The sequence below is a fragment of the Sebastes umbrosus genome, chromosome 8 (assembly GCF_015220745.1).
Source record: "Sebastes umbrosus isolate fSebUmb1 chromosome 8, fSebUmb1.pri, whole genome shotgun sequence".
NCBI lineage: Eukaryota > Metazoa > Chordata > Actinopteri > Perciformes > Sebastidae > Sebastes > Sebastes umbrosus.
In genome coordinates, this window is record NC_051276.1 from 32,236,270 (window position 1) to 32,254,697 (window position 18,428).

Sequence of the window (18,428 nt, forward strand, 5' to 3'; positions counted from 1 at the left end):
GTATGTGTCAGTGAGGAGGAAATATGAAACTAAAAATACAATACAACTAGTTAAAACAGTCTCCTCTGGTCTCTACCAACTCATTTTGATTAATTATTTCACCACAATCTTTCATTTCATAGCCAACAGTCAGTGCTGTCTGGGATTTGAACACAAGAGGGAGCTCTCTGCCCAGTACAAACAGTATTTACATCCCAGTAAGTAGCAAGACTCAATTTACTAATAACAATGAGGAGGTATGGGATTACCTAGAAGATAAAAAATAACGGAAATTCAAGTAAAATAAATACAAAATATAAAATAAAAAAACAATAAAAAAATAAAAATAAAATACAGTTGGATAAATTGTCATAAAAATGTTTAAAGGTGAGATAAAATAATAATAATAATAATAATAATTCTAATAATAATCAGTCAGCCTTACTGCAAAGGCTGTACTGTATACAGGCAACGATCATAGAAAGATTAATAGAAAATTTTCTTTAAAGAAATTTTACTAGTACATGTATTTGTGTAAAAAATTTACTTAGATAAAAGTATTTATTTATATTAATATAAATATAGTATTATTAGTATTAGTATTAAATATAATATTGACAAATATCTGTTTTTATTATGTTTATTTTTTGTTTATAGCTTATATTGTATATTGACAACTATCTGTTTTTATTATGTTTACAGCTTATATTGTATATTGGTAGAATTTAAATGTTTTTATTCTTATTTTATTCTAACGTTTTTATCTATTCTATTGTTATTTTTACTGCTTATTTGCACCAACAAAACCAAAGCAAATTCCTAGTGTTTACCTCATACAGCTGGCAATAAACACGATTCTGATTCTGAAAGTAAGAAGTAGTATAGGTTAGTTGAACCAGAGCCCTGACATCCTCTGTAGAGCTTCACTAGAATTAACCAGAAAACAGACAAAACTTAGACAATTAAACAAAAATGGTCGACAATTAATACAAAGAGTGAAGGACACAGCAGAGAGTACAAAAAGCCTTATGAAGCCACATAAATGAAACAGCCTGACACTTCTTATACAACAATAAAACAATGAAAACTCCACAGCAGCTTTTACACACTGTGTTAAGTGAGTTAACTTACATTAATTAATAAGTGTGTTGTTGTACTCACCTGTCTGAAGACATTCTGTGAGTCTTGAACGCTGCAAAGTCCTTCCCAATCTGCTCCAGGTTCAGTCCACTCAGCTTCTCTGGTCCCACTAACTTCCCCACTGAAGGTAAAAGTTCCTCAGTAAACACAGAAGTCACCATTAGCTCTGTTAGCATTTAGCAACGTCCAACATCCTGTTAGAGACACAACATTCACAGGTGTGTTTGATTTGGGTCACTTCTTCTTCTTCTTTGGTGTTTATTGGCGGTTGGCAAACCAGCTTATAGGTGCATTACCGCCACCTACTGGACTGGAGTGTGGAGCAGGAGATTGGCAGGAAAAAAAGAAAAGGAAAGTAGAAAAAATTAATTTCATTTAATTTAAAAAAAATAAAAATAATAATAATAATAATAATAATAATAATAATAATAATAATAATTATTATTATTATTATTATTATTAATAATAATAACAATAATAAAAATAATGGTAATAATAATAATGGTAATAATAATAATAACTAACTAACTAAAATAAAAATAATAATAATAATAATAATAATAATAATAATAATAATAATAATAAAATTCTCTCCATTATTCCTGTTGCCCTTAAGTTATTAATTAGAAGATTGTGTACTTTCTTAGATGTCTTTCCTAGCAGATTCCCCATTTTAATATTTATAATAATATTTATAATATTATTTGGACCGAAAGCGACACCCGGACACCATTAAATTGTCCGCCTAAAAACTGCCGTACAAAAGTAAAACAACATTATTTTTATTCTACTGTCATATTCTATCAAAATTGCCTCTGTTAAATAATAAAATGTTATAAATATAACAAGGGTTTACAGTCCAAAATGGCGGCAGCTGCTGTCAAAAAAACACATACTCTTTGGCGTGCTGGCCAGGTGGTGCAATAAAACCAGTGATTACATTTTATTATATTACTACATATGCAAAGTCGGCCTACATTACTTGCGATGAGGAATACTTAAGTAAAAGTAAAATTACTGTTTTTTGAAAATATTCACAAGAAGCACATGTTGGGTACAAATAACAACTTTGTTAAAGTTTTCGTTATTTCCACCCTTGCATACAGGCTTGTGTATTGGACTAAAAGTGCATGAAATATAGTCCTACATTAATGTGTTTAGAGTTATTCAGCATAGAAACAAAGAAACAAACGGTGTACTTTTCCTAAAAGGACAAGTTGAAATGTCTGCTGTGAAAAATGTCTATTCGGAGTATAGTTTTAGGAGTCTATTTTTTACTTTTTATTACTAAAATTTATAGATCGGGGCTGGTCCAAGCCGGTTCTCTTCATTAAAAACACACTGATGAAAGATTCATATATCCAGATCTGAGTTTGAGGAAAATACTGTAGATTACTATAAGTAAACAGACAAACAACAGGACCCACTGCATTGATTCATAAATATTTTATGTACAAAATATTGTTACAAGTATATTCAACATATGTCACATTAGAATATTGATAACTACTTTACATACATTTGATCAATCTTCATATTTCACAGTACATACATGAAAAAGATCACAATTCTAGTTGACTCTGTATACAATAAATACATGCTCTGGTCGTAGGCTTTAATTATTTACAAACTTACAGTTAGTTTTAAACAGAGTGCAAGAGTTCAGTTGTCACTACAGCTGTGGCCATTGTAAAATAACTTATACTGCAGACACATGTTTGTTCAGTTTAATAACAGCAGAACCAAAGACAAAACTCTAAACTAGTCTCCAGACTAGGTCGTCTAAATTGGAGCCAAAGTGCAGCTAGTTTTGGCAAAGTAAGAATTGGGACGTCTACAATGGCCACATCTGTCCGCTAACAACCCAAAACACGTGACAAGAGCTGGTTGAACATGGCTCGCTGAACACTTGCGTTCCTTGGCACGTAGTAAACATACAAGAGTGTGGATCAAACCCAGTTACAACCTGCCTGCATGTTTTATTCTCCATCCAGGCCTAATGCAAAACCACCAGTCAGATATTCATAAACATATGATTGGTACAGTATGTGACTGTGCATGCACGGCAAGGCTCAGAGACTTTTGTTCTCTTTGTCAATTCATAACTGTAAAAAAAAAGACAAAATAATATTCTTAGAGGTCCATTTCTGGTCCTCTGTAAAGGTGTTTAACCCCTGCTGTAAACAGGTTGTCAACTTTTGGTTGTTTCCATTCAGAGCGGGTCGACAGGTAAACAGCGTCTACAGTCACAGTTTGGCAAAAACTGAAGAGCTAAATTCAAAACCTCGGATACTGGATTTGTTCTCAGTGCAGAGAAGCTGCACTTGGCCACAGTCCAGAGGTCTGTCAGATACTTTAAACTACTAATGCATCCGGTGCTATGGGTGTCAAAAGGCGTGAATCAAAGTAGGGCTGAATGACTTTGAAGAAATATCTAATTGTGTTTATTTTTGTCTGATATTGCAATTGCGGTATGATTTGCAATATTAGAGGGAATGATCATTTTTCACATAATTATTCTCATTTTCATTGAAAAACATGATTTTGAAAAGCTCTTTATATGATGTGTAGGCCAGCCTTCTCTGCAGCACCACAATATTGAATTTAAAAAGGCATTTTGACACATATTTCGCCTTCAACAAATATTGCACCTCCTGTGATTTGAAAGTTGCAGTCGACCATATAGCGATTTCAATAAAACTTTGATTAATTCTGCAGCCCTAAATCACAGGATGTGACATGTGATGCGGCCGATGTGTGTTGCACTTAAAGGGACTATTTGTAACTTTCAGAATTGCTTCTTAACAGCGACACCTGTGGCCTTGAAATCAACGAAAGTCAGCGTCGAGCTCGCGCTTGCTCGCTCTAAATAGACATGGACGAGCATCGCTCAAAACAGTGAGGAGACAGACGTCAGCTAAAACCACAATATCACTCTATATTTCAGCTGCTTGGCAGTAATGTTAGCTGACCAGACGAAGGTCTCTCCATGAATCACTGCTGATCCTAGTGTTGGCTTTTCCTGCCTCAGCGCAGGCTCAGCAGCGGGGCTCCTCAACGAGTTACGTTATCGCCTCCCGACCGCAGCCGGCAGCCGCAGGGAGACACCGGCACCCGGTCGGTAACGAGACGACAACGTAACACGTTGAGGAGCCCCGTCACTTCACAAGACACGGAAAACCTCTGTTGGTCTGGAGGAGCTGCAGCAGTTATTTCTGCACAAACGTCCCCTGTACATTCACTAGATATTCTCAGAGCTAAACTAACTCTTCTGCAGCGTGGAGTGAGCGCGCGTTCACGTCTAGTAGAGGTGGAGCGAGTACGCGAGAACGCGCGCGCTGTCTGAGTGAAGACAGGCAGGCAGAGGAGACGAGGCTCCGGCCACACTCGAGCGCGCATATGCGAACGCGCATGTGTGGCGACCCGCTACATTTATACGCTTAAAAAGTTACAAACAGTCCCTTTAATTATATCATGTTAAATGAAAAACAAGTAGCACACCATCCTTTTAAAAAAAGGACCATAAGCTGTTTTATTTTGGTTCTTTTGATCCATTGGTTACCTGCTTAAATGTTTCTTTAAAATCTTGGGCTCATGCTATGTATGACATTTGTTAATTTTAATGTGTTTTTCTGACACTGATTAGCTGGTTAATGACTTGTATCCAATGTCATTCTGTTAGGGAAACAGTGTGATACCAGAGTCAACAGATGTCACAAGATTTCTGTTTGCAGTCAAAAGGCCTCAAAGGCTCAAACAGTACCATAATCTGGGATTACTTCCTCCAACTCACTCTCATCTCACGCATAGTTATTTATGATCATTCAACCGTCACTTAACAGCAGTCAGATTTTACTGCTCAGGTCCATTCGGTTTTAAAACGTTCACATCTTTTCATTCTGTCAGGTAGACACGAGTCCATTCGATCCAGTGAACGGATGTTTGGTAAAAAGCTGCAGCTCTAAAATAGTCCGTCATCAGAAGAGTTTCTCTCCGATGAACTGAAACTATTTCTGACTTCTGCATCGGTGATTTAAACCCATATATGGGCTTGATAGTTAGGATTTTGGTGCTGATAATGTTCTTTTTCAGCATTTTGAGGAAGCTTCTCCTTCCAAAATGTACCCACTGAATTAAATATATTTCTTCGTCACCATAACTATGACAAATAGTCAACTTGCTTGTGTCTCTCCTCCACGTCAGAGGCTTTAATGGTCTGTGTTTACTGAGGTTGACAGTGCTCATAAACAACAGACAAACGCAGCCCTGACTCTAAACCCTGACCGTGATCCGTGTCAGTTTCATCATTTTCCAACAAGTCTCTGATCTCGAGTCAGTGTCTCTGCTCATCTGCCCTCTTCCACAGGACGAGTTTCAGATTTCAGCTTGACGAACTCCTTGGCCACCTCGTCAGCAGGGCGCTGGGACAGGATACGCATCACCGTCACGCCCGTCTCGTCGGTCTGAATGCGCGGCCCGAGCGGACACCAGCACACGCAGCTCTTGCGGTCAGCGACGTCACGCAGCTGAATCACGGCCATGCCGACCACCCGGTCCGCCCGGCCGAAGCAGTAATCCTTCGTCGTCACCTGGAGCTCATAGCAGTCTGGGGACTCTTTACCCAGGACACTACAGAGCAGGAAAGAGAGGAAATAAAACAATCAGACTCTGATTTACCAAAACACATTTCAGCTGTAAGAGTTCAGATGTCAAACTCACAACTGGAAAGCCTCGTTGAACTTCGCCGACCAGCTGTTGTTCTTGGATTTTGTAGTGAACTTGCGCTTCTTGTCGGCCAGGAAGGGACCGACCATGGAGACGTCAACGAAAGGCCGGAACATCCCGGATGTCTGCCACTTCATGTCGTTCACTGCGATGACTGGATGGATGGAGAGAGAGGTAGAGATTAAGTTGATGATGGTTGTGGTTGCATGTGTTTATATTAATTTATCAGCCTGCTTTGAAGCGACGTTAATGACATTTGTGACGTATTTTCTGTACCTATGTTATGTAGTTTACGTACGTATTTTACTTTGTTTACATATTTATTTTAAGTCCAACCATGATGTTTTTTCTAAACCTAACTAAGTTGATTTGTTGACTAAACATAACTGTGACCGTTTCATGTTAACAACATGGGGTTAAATGACACGTGAAAAGTCATTTCCCAACGTCAACCCAGTGGCACACGAAAAGCCTAAAATATGCGTTATCATGACATGCAGAATGTCTTTAAAATGTTGTGTTATTTATACGCCTTCCCATGAGATCAGGTTGTATATGTACACATGTTCATATAAGGTCATGTCTTTTTAATATTCTCTTTTGATCATATTTTGTTTTTATGTGCACAATTTGCATGACTATTTGTCTGTTTTAAAGTTAAGAGGGCCTCACAATGATAAGTGAAGAGGAAATACTTCTTCCCTTGCTTCCTTATCTAAAGAACCATATCAGTGATTTTGATTGTTTACTATAAAACTATAAAGAGCCAAACACTTGACATTACTGCTGACCATTCAGTCTGTTTCACTTCATTTTAGCAGTAGTAGGGGTGAGCCCTGAGACTTACTGATAATATCTTAGGCCACCGCATTTAGTCACCTTTATTCAATTTTATTTGGATTGCATAATAAGGCCTTTCCAAATGAGGGACCTCCTTGTTGGTGCTAAATTTGAGCCAGTTGCCAACAAGAATTAATACATTTTAATGTTTGTTGGGCTTTAAAGTGAATTTTTGATCTATACCTTGATAATTTTGTTTTGTTGTTGTTGCTCTCAGGTATAAATCTCAAGCTTCAAATGTAGTTTCTGCTCACAATTGATGATGGGAAATAGTAATGGATTACCTGAGCTTTGGACAAAGCAATATAAGGTATAAACCACTAGCAGTTAATGGGCTAAAACATGCAAAACCACCAGTATGGTCCTTTAAAGACGTAATTCAAGATTTGGTCCTGGATTTAAGATTAAGATTTGAATTAGAAAGAGGTTCAGTTTGGGACAGAATGTAGTTGAGAGCTTTAAGGTTGCAGTTAAAACATCAGGATAGTAGATTGAACTTCAGAGTCTCACCTCTGACGCTGACTTTGCGTTCCTTCCCGAGCATCATGTCGATCTGCAGAATGGCCTCTCCGATGGGCTTCTCTATCCCCGGACCTGCACAACACAACCACCACGTCACACATTAACATGATAGAATAACATCTTTAAGCCGTTGTTTTATTATCTTGATCTTACTGCTGCTGCTGCTGTGACCCACTTTCTTATCTTACATTTCAGCTTAGGGCAAACTAAAACATAATTTTGGAATATTAAAGATACACATATCTTCTGCTTTTATAGTTAGTTAGATACAGTGATCATTTTCTGATTTACAACATTATCTAAAAACCCCAACTAACACAGGATGAGGCATATAGTTTGACGCACCAGGAAATAATGCCAAAGTATCCAGCCTTACCACTGAAAACTCTGAAACAGGCATTGCTTCAGAACTATCGCTAATCTCATTACAGTTTTACATGCGCTTTCATTAACAAGGAAGAATTTGAAATGTACTGCAACACAGCAGCTTCTTAGTTCATAGAGTAAAGCAACTTCTCGGTGACAGTTCATGTCCAAAAAGTACTATTAATTAAAGTACTAAAGATATTCATTTTCATTTCATGACCCTCTAATATTTGAGTGTTCCTCCAGATTTCACTTAGGTGTATTTTTATACAAGGAACCTACATAGAAGCTCGGCGGTTCCCTGTGGAACCCAGGAGAACCCTTATTTCAGAGTGTAGAGGACTTACCCCGTTCAGGTCGAATCTTCTCATTGCCAGTGATTCTGATGCCCATCCCATCATGCACTGAGAGGAGAGAGCAGGAAGGTTTAGGACACTTTTTTACCAATACAGAAAAGCCTATATACTGTACATACAGAGTGTGTGTGTGTGTGTGTGTGTGTGTGTGTGTGTGTGTGTGATTACCTTGTGAGTGTTGTGTGGTGACGAAGGTCTTGATGAGAGCGTCGGTGCTCTGGGAGTAGAGGGAGAGGGCGTAACGCAGTGAAGCCAGTTCAGGACTTTTCTCCACAAACGCTTTCTTCAGCCCGTTTCCTCCTGCATGGAAGTATTGCTGAAAGAAAAGAGAACAAGCACGGTGAAGGGGAGGAATAAATCCTTTAAAGGGACAGTGTGTAGGATTTAATGGCATCTAGTGGTGTGGTTGCAGATTGCAAACAACTGAGTACCCCTCCGCTCACTCCTCCCTTTCCAACACCAAGGTAACGTGGGCTGCATACTGTACGTTTAATATGTACGCAAAAAGTATTATGATTTTCCTTTTTTTACATTCATATAAGACTTGTTTTTTCTTCCAGTAAATCCAGAGTGCATTTTTCCAGTTTGTTTTCTGCTAAATAACTAAATATGTGAGTGTGTTTTTATCAAATAAACCAGAATAAAATCTGGCGGCAACATTTTAAAAAGTGAAAAAAGTATCAAGCATTCAGGAAATGTTTTACATTTTGACAAAACATCTGTTAGAAGTCTTTGTTAGTCTTTGCTAAGGGTGTAAGCTACCAGACATGGACGGTACAGAAAACCATTACTTCACTGTTTACTATCATCTCGCATGTTCTAATCATATAAATTGATGAGTGTAGATGCAGCTGACATTTCCCGTGTTGTTTCTAGCTTGACATGTGAGTGTGCACATCTACACCTACCTTGATGGTCTCCAGCCCCGCATCGATGATTATACACTGTTTGGGCGTCAAGGTTTTGGCTTCACTGCCTCCCTGCAGCAACCACAATGCACAGACTGTTATTAGACAAACTGTCCTCATAAGAGTTACAACACTCAAAATAAATAAATACAAAACAGAAACAGAGAAAATCATTGAATTTACTTCCTACATCCATATCTTACTAGTCTAATGCCAGCTTTATGCAACCTCCTGCATGGTATGTTAACAGGCAGCCACCAATGACTACTGAAGTTGCAATAAGGTACTACTGTAGATGCTAAAAAACGTTAACAGGAAAAAAACAAAAAACAAATGTTCTTTTAAAATACAAATTTTATAAAAACCTCTGCAAGAACTTGAGGTCTCTGTAGCTGTTTTTTTCCCCTCTTTTGTATATTTTGTTGGCAGTTTTGAAATAATTTGTTCTATCAATAAGCTATTATGGCATAAAAATGTGTGTGTGGTGATTGCTGCTTGTTTCATCCAGACTCTGAATCTTTTCTGGCATCAATAACTAACAACATGGTGACGAGTAGTAAACCAAAACCCAAGCTTTCAACTGAGTCTTCAGAAACATACACAGCAATTTGAGGCGGGATGAGGGGGAGATGCCACCCCCCTTGTTAACCTGCCGTCCCTCCTCTCTATCCCCAAGTAGCAGAGAGAGTGCAGGGCAGAATATGTTAGTCTAGTCTGCCTATCATTGATTCTTTATCCGAGGTTTGTGCAAGTTAGAGTCTATGGCCCGACCATCCATCCATCCATTTTCTTTACGCTTATCCGGGGCCAGGTCGGGGGGGCAGCAGGCTTAGCAGGGAATTCCAGATGTCCCTCTCCCCAGCAACATTTCCAGCTCTTCCTGGGGGACCCGAGGCGTTCCTAGGCTAGATTCTGGGTCTTACCAGCTGGACGTGCCCGGAAAACCTCCAAAGGGAGGCGTCCAGGAGGCATCCGGATCAGATGCCCGAACCACCTCAGCTGGCCCCCTTTCGACGCGAAGGAGCAGCGGCTCTACTCCGGGCTCCCTCTGGATGTCTGAGCTCCTCAGCCTATCTCTAAGGCTGAGCCCAGCCAACCTACGGAGGAAGCTCATTTTGGCCGCTTGTATCCGCGATCCCATGGCCCAACCATGACTCTGAAATATCAGCAGCCTAACTGTGCTGTGTGTTGATAAATCCATGGAGCTGTCCGTGGTGCTGAAGTAGCAGACTGATTTATAACTGTGACTTTTTCCTCTGAGTCCAGCCCTTCTGTTTATTAAAAAATACAGAACTAAAAGAGTTGATCATGGAGCGGTTCGAACCAGGTCTGTCCCCCCCTATTAAAATCAAACACATTACCTACTGGCTACACCTCTTTTCTGCACCCTGAGTGTGTTTTACCTTGAGACTGGACAGTCCTTTTGCTGCTGTGAGGAGCTGGGCACCCTGCAGAGAGAGAGAGGGAGAGTAGATAAAGAGGGATTATATTGAGACTTCATGTGATGTTTTCATGCTTCATCATGCATCACTTGTTGCCATCCACCTCTAGGTGGTGGCAGAGCACAGCTGCTGGTCTTACTGGAGCTGAAATACTACATAATCCAACACTACACAACATATATCTGCATATTCACTACAGTACCTTCCATTCATTCCATTTTTATTGCTGTAATCAACCTGCAGAGTTTATTCACGACAGTAAACTGTGTTTTTTTGTGATGTGTAAGTGCAGTTACGAGCTGTTTAAGTGCATTTAGCTGACACTAAATTCATGAGCTTTGCTTTTGGAGAACACAAAGATGTTGCATAGGCTACATGGATGTGTGGCACATTGGACAGCGCATGTTCTGCTGCGTTTATCTGCTGTACCAGCCCCTTCACTCTCACTCTGATGACATACTCGGCCTACTCAATGACAACAACTCTGTTACAGCCTATCAAAACACACAATGGTGCTCTGACAACTGCGTGCAGCTGAATGTGGACGAGACAAAAGAAACTGGTCATTAGCACATCAAATACTCCACGCTGGACTGAACCCCACCTCCAGTCACTGCAAGACAGGTGAGCAGCTTCAAATATCTCGGACTCATCACAGACAATAAACTCAGCTTCGATCAAAACATCACTGACATCCATGAACGATCCTAGCAAAGACTTCATGTCACACTGTCTGTTGCCCCCCCCCACCTCCTGTTGTTGCTTTACAGAAGCATAATCCGCATCATCCTGCTATACTGTTCTTCACCACTACCTCCCACATCATCTGCCTCCCCACCTCAGAGCCATCACACACCTAGCACCCACAACGCCCCCTACACCAACACTTCACTTTACTTCCATCTGGTCGGAGATACAGTTAGACACTTTGATGGAGAAGAGCTCAGCAGGAGTTTTGTTCCTTCTGCAATAGCAGCCGTGAACAATCTGCCTCACTGACACTGCTGTGAGCCAGAATAACTGAATGAATGTAGTAGGTCTGTCAAAGTTAACGCAATAATAACGTGTTACACACAAATTCGTTTTAACCACTAATTTCTTTAACGCATTAATGCCTTAGATTGTATACATGGAGACTTTGTGTACTGTTTACATCTGATCTTTATATCTGCATGTTTCTGTGTACAGGCTGTGAAAACAAATATCCCTCTGGAACAACAAATCTAAATCCAATTGTTGATTATGTGTGAATTCGGTCACTTTGTGCATCATGAACTGTTGATGTTCGGCTGACGATTTTCAGAAATTGCCGCACAAACAAGAGGAGTTTTCAAAACAGCCTCTGCCTGAATGCTCCATTACCACAGGATGAAAACAGAACTTTGAAAAAGACATTACAAGGAAATCAATACAGAAAAAAAAACCCATAATTGACTAAATAAAATGTCTGGCAGTAATAAGCATAACGTGTGCGATTTGTACTGAATGGGCAAAAAACATGCACAAATAATATCTTTAATAACTGTGTGTTTGTTTGCATGTTTTTCAATCTCCTGCACTGTCGTCTGATGACTCTCATCAGTGTGTAAAGCAGGACAGAAGAAAAGAAACGAGGAGTATGATTACTTATCATACAACTGTTTCTTTATTATCTTGTGTTTGTGCGTAGAGGACAGGGTTTGATAAACAAGAAGAAAGTGTGGAATAAAAAAGACGATATCTCTGCTTCTGCTGCAGCAAATTTGATCTTTTTTCCCCATTGTGAGTCCAACAATATAGGAGTGTAGTGCTAAATTGGTGAAGTACTCTTTTATGGTTAAAATAAGGTTTAGTTTCGGGTTGTTCTCACCAGGCTGTCGTTGCTCTGAGGCAGGACGATGGTCTTCTCCAGGCTGCTCAGCACGATCTTCCATAGATCCTTCAGGATCCTCTTCAGCACCGTCTTCTCACAGATGTCAGCGAAGATACTGAGACTGGATCACACACAAACAACAACAACAACAACGTGAGCTAAAACTACAGTCTTTATTACACAGTGGAAGTCATTGTAGAGATCAGTTTGCAAGTATCCAGAGTCCACCAGTTCTTCCACAATATAGTTTCTATGTTTTTCATTAGTATAAAAGTAGTATAAAAATATATAAAGTAGTATAAAAGAGTTAACGTAATGACACAACAATTAACACACATACAAAACAAACAAAGAAAAACTAAACAAAACAGATAAACAGTAACAAGATACAATGCAAAATCAATATAGAACGTATGAATCCTGAATTTTTGATGTGTGTGTATGTTGTGTGAGAGGTAAATGTGTCCAAGATGATGTTAAAAAAACTATATTTTCTCTTGAATATCACACAGTCGTGTTGCAGTTAGTCTTATTTATTTATATATTACTGATGGGTTATTTACCCAAACTACAATATAGTTATTTTGACCCAGTGTTAGACTCAATAAACTCCAAGTTTTACCTGTCACAAATGTATTGTTAGGTGCACAAAACAACACATGACATTCAAAACTAAAGTAAAAGATACACATAGTGATGTATTAAGAAAAAACAAACAGGGACATGTATGTTTAAAAAGACTTGCAGAGGATTATAAAAACAAAACTGTTTTTGAGAGTTACAGGGATGAGGAAGAGGCCTCGTCTCTCTCTGGATTGTGACGCTCGTTGTTTTTTATTCATTATTTTTGTTTTATATATTAAGATGTTTCTTCATGTGTATATGTGATAAACATTAAGTACATTATTCAATTTATTTACGTTATAGAAAAGGGTAGGAACTTATAAGTGTTCACTTCTGCCTACTTCTTTTCAAACATAATATTTTTTGATTTAGTCTATTTTAGAATTTCCTGTATATGTTTACTGTTCATGTTATTGGTTATTCTTGTTTTGTTTTATTAATTGTTACATGTTAAAATAAATCATCTAATGTAATCTTATTTATAACAGTATGCAACCATGCTATATTTTAGTTTGGCTAAATATTCTAATAGTACTATGAAAAATAACACTGGGTAAAAAAACAACTCCTTGTTTTGGGTGTTCTCTACTCATGAGTACTGAGTAAAGTTAATCCCTTATTGGTGTTATATTTACTCAAAAATAGTCGACCCAGTGATTTTTTAGCGTGTAGATAAATACAGGAAAGCAAAAATCATGAAATTAGTGGTTTCATGAGCAACAATAATTTACAGTAAAAGTCAGGGAGCCTCTCGTGCAGTCGTCTGCCAGCAGCTACAACAGGAGTGTGTGTGTGTATGTGTGTGATGCTTTCACTTACTTCCCATCCAGGAACTCCATGAGGGGCCTCAGCATGTTGTCGGCATCGGCCTCTGCAGTGTTGTGGTTGGGGGGGCCTTTGATCTGGTAGAGGATCTCAGCCATCTGACGCATGCAGCCGTTAATACGAGTCTGGAAACTGGAGGGAGAGGAGAAGTTAGACAGGAAAGCTTCTGCACGGCTGACAGAGGTTTACTCCTCAGACATCCATGGAATACTGTGTGTGTGTGTGCGTGTGTATGCGTGTGTGTGTGTGTGTGTGTGTTACCTCTTGGCAAACACGATGCTGAAGTTGTCCAGGTAGGTGTTGAGCTTCACCTGCAGCTCATTGAGGATGTCAGCTGCCTCGATATCCAGCTGCAACACACACATAAAGGAACAGGAGGAGAACAGTGAACAGTGATAACAGGTTATTTAAAGCCGTTATATACTGTATATACAGCCACTACTAGATAGACCAAATGCCAACTTGACACTGCAGTTAAAATGTCCACTGCGTCCAGTTCTTCTGAAGCCAGATTTAGTTATTTCATTCTTCCTTGTTGGTGTTTTATTCCTCTTGTTCAATGTCTTTCTATCGCACCTAAAAAGACCCCCCCAGGAATACCTAAATATAGTTTCATCGCCTCAAAACATGCTCACACTACAAGATCTGAAAATAATGAGCATCACACACACTACAGGACATTATTAAGAGTATCGTGCCAGGAGGGAGAATCGCACCACCTCACATGGAGGAAAAGTATGAAGCAGATGTAAACAAAACGGAGACTGACGTGGTGTGACATCTTGTGGTAGTGATGCTTTACAGTGAGAAAAATCAAAAGCAGAAGGGTAAATGAGTCTGAATGAGAAATGGTTGGGGACCAGTAGTATGTTAGCGAGCGTTGGCCTCAAGGGCTAGAATATTTACCGTTGCCTGGCAACACTATCAGCTGCTCCGGCTTGTCTCTCTCATTGGCTATTGTGGTCCTGCTTGGAAAGTATTAACATTATTATCCAGATTTTAACTCCTAATTATCAAACATGTTTGATATTAATTGAGGTGACCCCGATGAGTTCTGGAGGTTTAAGACTGATCTGTAAACGCCTCATATATTACCAGATAATCTGGCCCAAACGTCGGTATCGACCAAGGTCCATCACCTATACAGTATTCTGTACACTCCTGTGACGAAACTGCCTTTAATATAAACAAGGCTATGAAATGTATATTAAATGTATATTCAAATCTGTGATAAACTATCTTAACTGTGATTAACAACTAAAATATAATATTAAATATATGTGAATGTCAAATGTATAATGAATACAGGCATTTATACACATGCAGAGATACAAGCAGAGCCAGCAAACATAGAGCAGGAGCCTCATCTGTTACACCTGGGTAAAGGTGTTTTCAATTTAAATAACTGTAATTGTTACACGACATTTTATTGACAATTAAAACATGTTGGTTTACCTGAACCTCATGTAACACATCCTCAACCTTACTGTCAGTCATGATGTTTTTTCTTTATAGTGCAACATTAAGACTACATTCAAAGGGATGCTCTTCACCATATATGACATTTTGGGGGCATATTTTTTTGTAAATAAGCTTGTTCATGCACAAGCAGATGGGTGCAGTACAGGTGGGATTCATCCTTGTTCACTGGATGCAGGTGTGTGTATGCATGTTGCTTTGATAAATGAGGCCCAAGGTGTGTGACACATGGGATAGAAAGTCTTTGATTTGCTCTAACAGGAGCATCACAGCTTGAATATGACACAGCTGCATCCACGGGACATTAGGATGTTACAGGTTATTGTCTCCATTTATAGACCGAGGTCAAGTGATGCAAGTACTGCACACTTCGGAGTACTTACAGTAAGCATAAATAACCAAATCCAAAAGGTGGTTGTCTTGTTTCTGAGCTCTATTTCTGTACCGTTAGTTGAAAACTTTCCAACAAACTCACGTTGAAGTACCACAAATCAATATCAACATCTCTTCGGTGAACTTTCAGATGTTTGAGCAGAACTGTGCTCACAGTTTGCAGCGATATAAATATGTATGAAGCAGATTTGAGTGGTGGTTGAGAAGACAAACATTGTACAGTACATGTACATCATTTCTAGCGTGGGACACATTTGTGTGAGTTTGTAGACGAGATGAGTTTGTAACACCAGATCTGTGTGTCAGTGTCAGTGGGTGAGACACTGTGAGACTCAGTAAACAGAAAAGAAATGCTGACTAAAATGCAAATTGCAAAGATCATGACTAAACAAGATTTCAGCTGAGGAGAGTTTGTAGATGGAGAGAAACAGATGATAAGCTGATTCAAACCCATTCAGTGGGTGAAAAGAGCGCTTCAAGCTATAAAGAGCTCACCATTTCCCGAAGCTCAAAATACACCACGAGAGGCTGAAGTACAAACTAAACATCTCATTTGACAGCAGGAGGCTGTCACTCTTTCCTCTGTTAACAGACTTATTCAGAGTAGAAAGCTGTAACTGGTGAATAGTAACGTACAGTATATTAAGCACAGTGAGGTTGATGTTCAAAGCAGAAATAAGGAGGAAGCTGGTAATGAAGTGATCTAAAATTAACACACTAACAATGTTTCTTTTTCTTCGTAGGCATTTTCAGCATTCAGTAGTCCATATCTAAGTGTCATGTGTGCATCGACAAATGACTTCTGGGGTGAAAATATCACAAACCAGGGAACCAGAAGTTGATTTTCATTCAGACTTCTCAGCAAATTTGACAGGTTGACAAAGTCAAAGCAGAGCTGTAAGTGTGAATTCTCTACAGGCAGCAGCGAAGTGCGGCTCGCCACAATAATTACATTTTTCTGTGGCCGGGAGGCGAGTTCATGTGTTTCAGGCGAGAAAGAACATAAGTCAACATGTCACAGGAGTCACAGGATCTGTTTACTGATTTGCTGCGGGTTCTCTCTGGCCGCACTTCGTCGCTAAAAGTTTAACTTTTCCCAACTTTTAGTTTGGCTGCACTCCTCCGCAGAATCAAACGGCAGCAGCTCGCTGAGCTCGGGAGCAGCTGCCACAGCTTTTCATAGACATTGCATGACAGCTCACCGCAGGCCGCACTTTGCCACTGCTCTGGTGTAAATTCAGTGGAATAATAATAGTTAACTTTAAGCTACAGTAACAGGCTCAGCTGCAGAGCACCCCTAGATCTGACAGGTATTTGATGTCCTGCTCAGGTTAATGTAAGAAGGCCCCGGGTCCACGATGCACTGTAAGCAGGCCTCCTGCCTTTGTGGTACACTTTTAATGGCTTCATTGTGTTGTGTTGTGAGCCCTGCATGTTGCTGCAACTGGGGTACCTGGTTGTTTATTTTTTTTATTTCAGGCATGAAGATTCAGCTTGAACAATAGATTAAACTTTAACTGACTAAGACAGACAAAGAAACTTGACAGAAAGGACTTTGTTTTGTGTTGTTTTAGACGACACAATCCAACGTTTTAGTGCAGATTTTGTCAATTTTCTATCTCTCTTATGTCATTGTTTCAGCCAATATGAGTGTGTGATCAACTTGTCTTCATGGTTTTGAATGATTTGCATGAAAGGGAAAGTTGGGGTGTTTTGAAGTGGGGCTTTATTTAAAATATTTTCTGACGGAGAACTGAACTGAAAGTGAAAGTAATCTATACTGTTTTTGTTAATGGAGTCTGGCTGCTTTACAGAGAGTATAGATAAGTTTCACTTTCAGTTCAGTTCCCCGTCGGAAATGTCTGTCTGATCGCAAGATAAAGCGCTGAAAATATTTTAAATATAGCGTACACTTACACTGATATTGATGTTTTTAGGTGTCTAAAATCCGTTTTGCTGCTGCCCCCGTCCACAGCAGTACATTGCTTTGCTCTCGTGCTGGTACTCCTGTCTGTTTCTACAAACTGAGGGCATGCCGTAGGTAATACACTGACTATGGATAAGTACCTCATACAACCCCACTTCAAACAAACTATCCCTTTAAGAATGCAAGTAAATGCAGGTAAATACAATGACGGCAACATCTTGAGGCCAATCAAGCAAAGTGCTGCTAAACCAGAAACAGACAGCTTTAAAAGATCCCAAGTTTCCAAAGCCTGCCATGAATGTCGGCACTCAGAGAGGTAAAACACACATAAAACTAGAAGGGCACTCGGAGAGCTCAGAACCTCCACCAAGGCCAAATGCCCGACCATGCAATGTTAACAAAGGGGAAAAATAATTTGTGTAACCGCCCTGTGATCTGGATCCGTTCCTAATGGGTTCTTCCTTGACCCATGCTGCACTCTTCCACCAAGTTTTATGAAAATCGGGCCAGTTTTTTAATGTAACAAACAAACTGAACCGAAAACATCACCTCTCTGGGGGAGGTAATTACAGTTTTGAACACATGTCTAATCAACCAGAATAATGGTGTGTGCCAACATGACTAGTTGTGCTGCATTCATGTAATATCTGCTGAACTGTAAGAACAAAAAAAAAACTGCCAGCGATGGCCTTTGCAGCTCTTTTGCATCACAAACATTCAATATTCATTATTTTTACTGTGCGAGTGCAGCCTGCAGGACAAACTGGCCCTGAGGAGCCTGATACCAGACCTTCAGTAAATCAGTAACATACAGCCTGAAGCTCATTAGTATGCTGCACCTCAACATGCACCACATGTTACAAAAGCCAAGCGGCTAGACGATCGCAAGATAAGACATCCCAAAGTGTCTTTGTGGAAAGTGTGCCATCGATAAAACTGTGTGCAACTGCGTTATTAGATAGAGGACGTTGGGCAAAGCGCCAGAACATATAATTGGACTAAAAGAGGGCCGTGACTTTCAAGTGACAGTGTTTTAGTATCTTGCCATTT

General features: G+C 39.5%; 2 protein-coding genes across 10 annotated transcripts in view; both read right to left on the reverse strand.

Annotated features, from left to right (window-relative positions):
- rnf215 (ring finger protein 215) overlaps window positions 1-1,365 on the reverse strand; it is a 33,316-nt gene extending 31,951 nt beyond the window's left edge. For 3 of the 4 annotated variants that reach the window (XR_005207836.1, XM_037777353.1, XM_037777351.1), the window contains exon 1: window positions 1,141-1,365. The gene's annotated coding sequence lies outside the window, so the exon portion shown is untranslated. Of the gene's footprint in view, window positions 1-809; window positions 831-1,140 lie in introns of those variants that run through there. The other variant, XM_037777352.1, reaches the window with a different exon arrangement.
- A 3,223-nt stretch (window positions 1,366-4,588) lies between these two features.
- Window positions 4,589-18,428, reverse strand: part of LOC119492936 (protein unc-13 homolog B-like) — a 199,330-nt gene continuing 185,490 nt past the window's right edge. For all 6 annotated transcript variants that reach the window (XM_037777840.1, XM_037777844.1, XM_037777841.1 and 3 more), the window contains 10 exons: window positions 13,841-13,929; window positions 13,574-13,711; window positions 12,128-12,251; window positions 10,240-10,284; window positions 8,837-8,908; window positions 8,097-8,244; window positions 7,920-7,976; window positions 7,195-7,278; window positions 5,839-5,998; window positions 4,589-5,748 (listed from right to left, as the gene is read on the reverse strand). In XM_037777840.1, coding sequence (XP_037633768.1) covers window positions 5,466-5,748; window positions 5,839-5,998; window positions 7,195-7,278; window positions 7,920-7,976; window positions 8,097-8,244; window positions 8,837-8,908; window positions 10,240-10,284; window positions 12,128-12,251; window positions 13,574-13,711; window positions 13,841-13,929 — 1,200 coding nt within the window. In that variant the 3' untranslated portion in view covers window positions 4,589-5,465. The remainder of the gene's footprint in view (window positions 5,749-5,838; window positions 5,999-7,194; window positions 7,279-7,919; window positions 7,977-8,096; window positions 8,245-8,836; window positions 8,909-10,239; window positions 10,285-12,127; window positions 12,252-13,573; window positions 13,712-13,840; window positions 13,930-18,428) is intronic.